Source organism: Carcharodon carcharias, chromosome 2 (assembly GCF_017639515.1).
Source record: "Carcharodon carcharias isolate sCarCar2 chromosome 2, sCarCar2.pri, whole genome shotgun sequence".
In the NCBI taxonomy this organism is placed as follows: Eukaryota; Metazoa; Chordata; class Chondrichthyes; order Lamniformes; family Lamnidae; genus Carcharodon; species Carcharodon carcharias.
The window spans coordinates 219564529-219574456 of NC_054468.1; the positions used below are offsets into that span (position 1 = coordinate 219564529).

General features: G+C 45.0%; 1 protein-coding gene across 5 annotated transcripts in view; it reads left to right on the top strand.

Moving 5' to 3' along the window:
* Nucleotides 1-9498, top strand: part of sdccag8 (SHH signaling and ciliogenesis regulator sdccag8) — a 414295-nt gene extending 404797 nt beyond the window's left edge. For all 5 annotated transcript variants that reach the window (XR_005945612.1, XR_005945613.1, XM_041209153.1 and 2 more), the window contains one exon: nt 8779-9498. Coding sequence is in view for 3 of the 5 variants with exons in the window: in XM_041209153.1 (XP_041065087.1) it covers nt 8779-8796 (18 nt within the window). In the remaining 2 variants the exon portion in view is untranslated. The remainder of the gene's footprint in view (nt 1-8778) is intronic.
* Nucleotides 9499-9928: the final 430 nt, after the last annotated feature.

A 9928-nucleotide genomic window follows, 5' to 3' on the forward strand; every position in this document is an offset into this window, starting at 1 on the left:
TCTTTTTAAAACCTGTATCTTTGACAATGTCTTCAGTCATCTCTAACTCCACCTTTGACATGTTTTTCTACTTAAATATGCAATATAAATGTTAGTTGTGGTGGCTGTCCACCCAACCATATAGTTAGAAAATGGTAAACGGTGGCTCCAAATAAATTAATCCTACAAAACTGTGAGTTTAAAATATTTAGAATACAATGTACTCCCCATCTTTGTAGCAATTAGAAAGAACCATCTAAAGATCCTCAACATTGTAGATTTATGGTGGCAGAAGTAGAGCAGGAACATAATATTTTTTTCAAAGTAAACATCTCAGACCTTCAGCACAGTCCACTAAGGACAGCAAGGGAGTGCCAAGAGGCAGGGGCTGGTACAGGCAGCTCGACCCTAAGCCATAACTACAAACTTTTTAACTGCTGTTGCTATTGGAGCCTGAATTACGAGGGCTGTCACCAGACCCACCCTCCAATAGAGCCATATTAAAGTGTGCTCATTCCAATTACAGAGCTTCAAAAGAGTCCTCTTTTTGTCACTGCCTACTGAGTCAGGAGTGGGTAATGTGTGTGGCTGCTGTCTTCCTGTAAAATGGCTTTGGAAAAATGAAAGTATAGCATCTAGCCCTTTAAGAACTCCATCACATAAACAAAATGCATGTCATGATCCAAATCAGCTGTGCTTTATTAACACTAATTGATTATAATATTTAAGTTAAGCTCTTGCACATTTTGTGTAAGAGAACCTTAGGCTGATTGAAAGATTGTATGCTTTGTGAATCAAGTGGTGGGCCTGCAAAAGAAGGATTCCCCTGCCTGATCTTTCAATGCCAATTTGGGACCAAGCCAACAGATGGAAAATATACCCTATCCTATTTGCAGCCTGCTAAATAGGGCTATAACACTTCTTCAATAGAAAAATAAGTTGTATCACTCTACTGCCAAAATTTAAGCTAGTTTTCTTGAGGATTCTTGCACATTAGCTTTTTCAGCCATTTGTTTTAGTATAGATCAGATTTAATTACCAAGAAGAATGAGCTAAATATTTTTAAGAGTAGTTTGCAGTCTTTACATAGGGCTGCAAGTGAGAGCAAACATGTCATGAGCTACTTGCCTCAAGATTGTTGACGGATCTTTCGAAGGACAGACATGCTCCATGTCCCAGTTGCTTCACTCACTGTAGAATTTTTGTATACCTGCAGATGCAAATTAGCTATGTGGCCTTGCTTGGCTTTCAGGTTGGGATTTCACCAAGCTTTAGAGGTAGTGTAACAGAGGAAATCAGCTTCACGGTATCAGTAAGCTGACTCATACATTCCACCAAGATTTTTTTGCATTATTTCTGAAACGGTAGACACTTCAGTGCATCATATCTGTTTTGCAGGAGCAATATTTATTCCTTAGACAGCAATGAAAAACTCTCATTGTAAAAGTTATCTAAAGTATTTATACAGTATGTAACTAAATTTCTTAATGTAAATTCCAATAGTAAATGGGTTAATTCTGATACAAATCTATAAATTTGTTTTCTGTATATTTTATAGATAATAATTTGACTGATTTTAGCTAAATTGATGCAGAATGAGAGAGTTATTTAGTTATGGGAACTTTGTCGCTCCATTATCAGCTTTTTGCAAGACGTACAGGTACCAAATTATAATTTTTTAATATATAAAGCTGCTGAAACAGGTGACTGATGTCATAGGATCAATGGGTTGATTAATGAAAAGAATGAAATCATTATTTTCTATAAAATTTACAATTTTTAGGTGTTTACCATTAATAATTAATTTTTTTTTTTAGAATTGAGAGAGAATCTAACCATCTCTCAATGGCATTACCATTGCTGAATTCCCCACTATCATCATCCTGGGGGTTACCATTAACCAGAAACTCAACCGGACCAGCCATATAAATACTGTGTCCATAAAAGGAAGTCAGAGATTGGGAATTCTGAGGCAAATAATTCATCTCCTGACTCCCCAAATGGTAGAAGTCTACCATCTACAAGGCACAAAGAGGAGCGTGATGGAATACTCTCCACTTGCCTGGATGAATGTGACTGCAACAACACTCAAGAAGCTTGACAGCAGCAAAGACAAAGCAGCCCACTTGACCAGCACCCCATCTACCAACTTAAACAATCACTCCCTCCACCACTGATGCACAGTGCAACAGTGTGTACTACAAACAGGACATACAGCAACTCAGCCCCATTGACACCATCTTCCAAAATTGCGATCTCCGCCACCCTGAGAGACAATGGCAGCAGATGCACGGGAACACCTGCAAATTCTCTCCTACCATGCACCATCCTGCCTTGGAACTATATCATCGTTCCTTCACTATCCGCTGGATCAAAATCCTAGAACTCCCTTTGTAACTGCACTGGAGTATTCACCGCCACCTTCTCAAGGGCAATTAGGGATGGACAACAAATGCTGGTTTAGCCAGCGACATCTACATCCCATGAAATAAAAAGTGTTAAATTAACTGTATTCCTAATACACCTTTACCATATAGCTGTGTTGCAGACTGCAATCTCAGCATGATCACTTTTTATACCCATCTCATTTACGGGATGTGGGCGTCACTGGTTAATTGTCCTTGAGAATGTGGTGGTGAGCTGCCCTCTTGAACTGCTGCAGAAAGCTTTAAATAATATTAAAAACATCAATTCTAATCATTAGAAAGACAGCAGGACCAAGAAAATTCCTTATTGCTCTTGTACAATTCCACCTGGGCTGTCTGACATTTCACCTGAAGTGCAGATACATGCACTTTCCAATAGGGGTCATTATGTACTTACCTGGCAGGAGAGAGACCTTCATCGCGTTTCTGCCAGGGAAAGAGCAATGGCTATAACCAGTCGAACTCCTTACCATGGGGTACCTAACACCATCCGAGTCATGGTGAAGGGCAGCGAGCAAGGAACAGGAATGGATAGGACCTTCTTCACCAAGAGGATCCTATTCAAGCTGTGTGGTTTCAAGGCTGTGGAGATCTACTGCCTACAGGATTTCCCCAGCGCTGGATTTTTTGATGTGACTTTCAAGCAAGTGGCAGCTTGCGTCAAACTCCTGAAGGTGTTTGAGGAAAAGAAAGACCTGCCAGAAGTGAAGATCCTGACGGCGGAGCCGCTCTTTGCTCTGCCGTTGCAACGAGAATGGGTTGCGATGGTGTATCTGTACAACCCCTACGTCCCTGTCGCTGACGTGCTCACCTTCCTTACCAGGTACTTCGATAAGGTTGGGAGCTGCACCGTGGTTAGAGATGATTTGGGTATCTGGACATGTAAACACTAGGTTAATGTAACACTCAAGACCGACGGTAAGGGAGCTGTCTTCCACCCCCCTTCCAGATTCGCTACCGGGAGAAGCCGTGGCTACCTTGTCTACGCTGGGCAACCCAAACTTTGTCGCTCATGCGGCAAGTCTGGTCATGTGGCGGCCAACTGCAGCGCCATCCTCTGCAAGAACTGCAAACAGGAAGGGCACCAGACAAAAGACTGTAAACAGGCTAAGTGCTGCAACCTGTGTGGTGAGGCAAGTCACCTCTACAAGACCTGCCCCAAACGTTGCCGTACTTATGCACAGGCAGCCAAAGCCAACGAGGGGGAAGCAGAAGAAATGCCTCGTGTCACTCCAACTACCAAGGTCCCCAGGGAGAACAACGGGACAAAGGAGGACACAGAGAGAGACAAGGTGGAGGAAAAGATTGGGGCAACATACAGCCAACCAACAGCACGGCCCCCTGAACCTCCCACTCCTCAACAGAGCGAATCAACGGAGGAGGAGGAGGAGGCAGCAGTGGGAAAGCAGCAGGGGGAGTGGCAGCTGGTGAAGAGAGCCAAAAGGAAGAAGGGGCTAAAAAGAAACCAAGCCACTTCCTAGACAAGAGTCAAGAGGCGTCTCCTATCCGACACGGACAACAAGAGCAGCAGCTCTTCGGACGAGTGGCCAGGGCGGCGCCAACAGAAGAAGCGGCAAAATGCTAGGGAGTTGGAAGATGAGACACCCGAGCTCCAGAACATTGGAGACAGTGAGGAGGCCAGCGCACCCCAACTTTGCCGACAACCCAAAGAGGCCAGTGTACCACAACCCCAGGAATCTGGGAACAGTGAGGCGCTCAGCGCACCCCAGCTCCGGGAAGCCGGGAGCAGCAACGCCCCAGAGGGGGAGAGGATTGGAGAAGCTTCTCCAACAGAGGACATTTCAAACCCCACTCTCTGCACAGACCCCCAGATGCCACCCGAACAGAACACCACCAATGGGGAGGTTCAGGACGCCTTCCTCAGCCCATCCAAAGTGAAGCAATTTGAGCACACTACGGGCATGAAGGAGCAGTCCAAAGGCCTGGGTCTCTCAGAGACAACAGGTTTGGTAAGCGACTAACTGCTTTTAAATGGGTGTAAAGATTGTATCCATAAATGTGCGTAGCATTAAATTTACTACGCGATGTGTTGCGACCTTGGATTACCTTGCCAAGGTCAAAGCTGACCTGTTGTTTCTGCAGGAGTGTGCGATACCGCACCTCAGCTCCTACAGGCAACGGTCACCATGGTGGTCCCATGGGCCATCGATCTGGTCGGGAGGAAACGACTCTCGTTCCTCCAGCTTGGGTAGTCTGCTGCGGGGAGGCAACTTCACCGTCTCCCACGTTAAGGAGGTGGTGGGCGGGCGCCTCCTTGTAGCAGACGTAATGTACAAGAATGTTCCACTCCGGTTAATAACGTGTACGCCCCATCACAAGGGGCTGAGCGGCTGGAGGTTTTTCAGCAGCTCCCACTGCTGCTGGCAACCTCCAGGCCGGTCATTCTGGGCGGTGACTTCAACTGCATCATCGATGTGGCTGGACGATTCGGCAGGGCCAACAGCAGATTGGACGCTACGTCCAGATCCCTGATGGAAACAGTAAAGGATGCCAAGCTGCATGACGTCTTCAGCAACCCTGCAGACAGTGTGCAGCGTAGATACACCTGGTCGCGGCCTGACTGGTCCGTCTGTTCCAGGATAGATTTCCTGTTTGTGTCCCGTGCATTCGCAGTCAGATCCACCGATGTCAAGCCGGTGTTCTTCTCTGACCACTGCCTCCTACTGGCTGACTGTCACTTAGAGGAAGACCAGAGGGTTGGCAGGGGGGCATGGAAGCTAAACGTGAAACTGCTAACCCCAGAGAACATTGAGGAGCTCAAGAGGGATTACAAAGGTTGGAGAACCATGAAACCCCACTTTGAGTCACTGACACACTGGTGGGAAGCGATCAAGGGAAACATCAAGAGGTTTTTCATCCTCAAAGGCACCCAGAAAGCTAGAAAGGAACAGAGGGAAATGTCTCGACTCCAGAAAAACATGCAGAATCTGCTCCGGCTGCAGTCGATGGGGGTCGATGTCAAGGAGGAACTCCAAGAGGTGAAGAGACAGCAAGCCTCGCTCTTTGCCTCGGAGGCCTCCAAGATCATCATCTGTTCCAGAGTCCGCTCCGTGGAGCAGGATGAGACATGCTCACGTTTCTTCTTCCAAAAGGTACACAGAGAGAGCTCTGTGATCAGCAGCCTGAAGGAAGAAGATGGCTCAGTAAAGTCATCACAGTCCGACATTTTGAGGATCAGCAAATCCTTTTATGCCGGATTGTATGACGTGAAGCCCACAGACAGCACGGCCTCCCAGTCCTTCCTGTCCTCTATCATGGAGGTCTTAGACGACAGTACACGGGAGAGTCTGGACAAAGCGCTAACTCCTGACGAACTGACTGAGGCCCTTGAGTCCTTCGAGAAGAGTAAAACTCCCAGAAGCGATGGCTTGCCGGCGGAGTTGTATTCGGCTCAGAGACTGGATCGGCCCGGACCTGCTAGAAGTGTACGAGAGTATGCTCCTGGCCGGCAGTATGTCAGAATCCATGAGGAAAGGCATTATCACCCTCATCTACAAGCACAAGGGGGAAAGGGAGGAAATTAGAAATTGGCGACCCATTTCACTGTTGAATGAGGACTATAAGATTCTGTCCAAGGTCATCGCCAATCGGGTCAAATCCGCTCTGGAATTGGTGATTCACCCTGACCAGACCTGCACTGTGCCGGGCAGGAAGATCTCTGACAGCCTCGCGCTGCTCAGGGATACGATTGCCTATTTACAGGACAGGGGTGTGGATACCTGCCTCATCAGCCTGGATCAGGAGAAGGCCTTTGACAGAATATCGCACACCTATATGGTGGATGTGCTCTCCAAAATGGGGTTTGGGGAGGGAATTCGCAATTGGATCCAACTGCTCTACACTAACATCAGTAGTGCAGTCTCTATCAATGGGTGGGAATCAGATAGCTTTCCTATTAAATCTGGAGTCAGGCAGGGCTGCCCTCTCTCGCCTATTCTTTTTGTGTGTTGCATAGAACCCTTTGCTGAGTCCATCAGGAAGGATCCGGGCCTAAGAGGAGTGACGATCCCAGGCAGCGGAGGCACTCAGGTCAAAGCCTCCCTGTACATGGATGATGTCGCCATTTTCTGCTCGGATCCGCTGTCGTTGCACAGATTTATCTACATCTGCGACCAGTTCGAACTGGCCTCGGGAGCCAAGGTAAGTCGTGGGAAGAGCGAGGCCATGTTCTTTGGGAACTGGGCTGACCGATCCTTTGTCCCCTTCACTGTCAGGGCTGACAGCCTGAAAGTGCTGGGGATATGGTTTGGAGGGACCAGGGCACGCATTAGAAACTGGAAAGAGCGAGTGTCTATGGTGAAAAGGAAACTGGGCATGCGGGTAAGAACCTGGTCATCAGGTGTGAGGCACTCTCGCTGTTGCTGTACGTGGCGCAGGTCTGGCCCATTCCACACTCCTGTGTGGTGGCGATCACCCGAGCCATCTTCCGCTTTATCTGGAGGTCGAAAATGGATCACGATGTACAAGCCTCTAGATAAAGGGGGAAAAAGCGTGCCCAACATCACCCTCATACTGATGGCCACCTTTGTGTGTGGCTGCATCAAGCTGTGCGTAGACCCTCAGTATGCAAACACCAAGTGTCACTACATGCTGAGGTTCTACCTGTCCCCAGTGTTACGAAGGATGGGTCTGGCCACGCTGCCGCGGAACGCTCCAAGTAGTTGGACCGTGCAGTACCACCTGTCCCTTGTGGGAAAATTTATGCAGAGAAACACCTTTGACCACAAGTCCATCATGCAGTGGTCGGCACATAACGTCTTGAAGGCCCTGAGGGAAAAGGAGAGGGTGGATCCTGTGTGATGGTTCCCTGAGCAGACTGACAAAGTCATCGCCAGAACTTTCCAACAAGCACCAAGACGTAGCTTGGCTGGTGGTGAGAAAGGCCCTCCCTGTAAGATCCTTCCTACATGCCAGGAGTCTCACCCCCTCTGCACATTGCCCTCGAGGTGGCTGTGGTGGGGAAGAGACCGTTGTTCACCTCCTTGTAGATTGTGTCTTTGCGAAGAAGGTCTGGAGAGAGATGCAGTGGTTTCTGTCGAGGTTCATCCCGAGCAGTTCTGTGACAGAGGACTCTGTGCTCTACGGGCTGTTCCCAGGGACACACACCGAGACAAACATCAACTGCAGCTGGAGGATCATCAATTCGGTGAAAGACGCTCTTTGGTCTGCCCGAAACTTGTTGATTTTCCAGCGCAAGAGTTGTCCCCGACCGAGTGTTGCAGACTGGCACATTCCAAGGTCCAGGACTACATGCTGAGGGACACAGTTAAGCTTGGGGCAGCTGCCACAAAGGCACAATGGGGAAGGGTCGCTGCCTAAGACCTTTCTGCCATAGTACACTGAGGGGCTGGGAACTGTAAAGAGCCCCTCAGGCTATACAGCTTGAAATGAATGTCTGCCAATGATTGTAATATTCATTGTTTGTACTGATACACCTTGTGATTCATGTTGTAAAAGTTGAACCTGATTGTATTTTTGTAATTGTGATATTGAAATGGTTCAAAATGTTTTTGAAGATTTATGAATAAAGTATATTTTTGCAAAAAAAAGTCATTATGTATTGATCAAAAGTTGGAATCTTGATTAATCCATGGGTACATTGAGGTTAATTGCATGACCCTCACAGTGGTGAACCTAGGACTCAGTCATTGGGGCTGCCTAGTGGAAATATTTATTTACTTGAAGCCGGCAGCCCTAATGCCTTCCTAACTGCTAGTTGATCCACTCATGTACTACTGCTCCCTAGGGACACCAACACTTTTTCTTCTTTGCTTGGTCTTTTCAAACTAAATTTCATGCGTTGAATGTTTTATCGGATATTCTATTAAAAATTATGTACATTTTACTAAAATGTATTACTAGACTAAAATGGGATGGTTTTTCTCATGTTATCTGCCCTATTGAACAGAGTCCACTTCCTGTTTTGCACAGCTGCACAGTCTGATGCGAACCAAACTGGTCATGGTAAACAATATTTGTTTCTTCTTTCCTAGAAACAGGAAGTTCAACAAAATGTGCCTGAAATTAACTTTTGTCACTATGTGATTTCACTACTTCGAACACAATCAATCCCTTATCTACTGAAACTCGTTTTCAAATGCAAAGGTTACTTATGCACTACATATTTACTCAAGTGAAGATGAAAATCACTAGCATGACAGTCTGTTTTTCAGGGGGTGATTTGCAAGAGACTAAAATGTGAGGTTTTCATGAAGCACTTGTTTACTGGAGCAGCAATTCTAACCACTGGTGAAATTCTAAGAATCCAGCAGATGTGGGAAATGGTGCTGTTAATAAGGGCTATTTGCTGAAAACCAGACTTAAAATATCCATTTTTTGTCTCCTTCTTTAGCTTCCTGTTATGTTGTAAGACCAGTGAACCAACAAATGATCAACTGGACGTCAGCCTGCAGCAATATAAATAATCATTTTAATTGATTAGTTTTGTACATATTTTTGATATTATATGACTAAATACAGATATACTGTAAATATATTATAAAAGGTTAAATGTGGCCACTTCATACAGGTATACCACCATCATGGCGAGGTTTAGTTTGTACATGACAATCACCATTGTAAGATGTCTGAGTGCTTGACTTGAGTTGCAGATAAATATTTCTCATCTTGGTCAGACTCACTTAGTAGTGTTTCTTGAAGTGATGTACATGATTTTATAAAAATATGTTTCTTTGCTTGTGTCTCACATCACTTTATAATAGTCAATGATCCAGTTTAAAAGGAGTATATTTTGCTGAGCACATAGCAACTATAGGCAGCAACATTCTGTTACAAAAGTTGCACGTAACTGTGCACACACAAACCTTTTATAACATGTTTACCGGTTATGTGATCTTTAACCTGGATTTCACAGACAACTTGATATCAGCCTTCTTCAGTATTTTGATTCTGTATTGAAAAGATATTTGTATAAAACAATATCTGTGTAGATTATTTCAATTTATCTTAATTGAAACACAACTAATGTAAACTTTGAGATGCTATCAATTTAAAATGTATGTAAAAGGTGATAACTATTTTGAGGTTTACATTAAAATGTATTTTCCTACAAGCTCTAGAAATGTGAGTAGCCTTCATTCTTGTGTGTAACCAGATGTAAAATGTTGCACTTTGATCTAGAATATTTTCGCACTTTTCACTGTCTTTCCAGTTGGAATATGTCTTGCTGAAGAGTGCATTATCGAGAGTCATTAAAAATGTTTGTTATTCTAATTCCCCCATTTTACATGCAGATATTTCCTAAATTATTTTCCTACATCTGGGTAAATATGAAAGCTCTATAAAAATAATCATTTACAGACAGAAATTGTAGTAATATAAGTAGCATTTATCACCTCATTTTTCCTTATACAATTATAACTTTTGTCTCAGGCTACAATTTTTTTTCCAAAGTTCTTAGAAAAAAATTGTCAAATAATTAATGAGTGGCAAATGTGACACCCATCTTCAAAGGAGCATACCAGGATCAGCTGTACCATTAT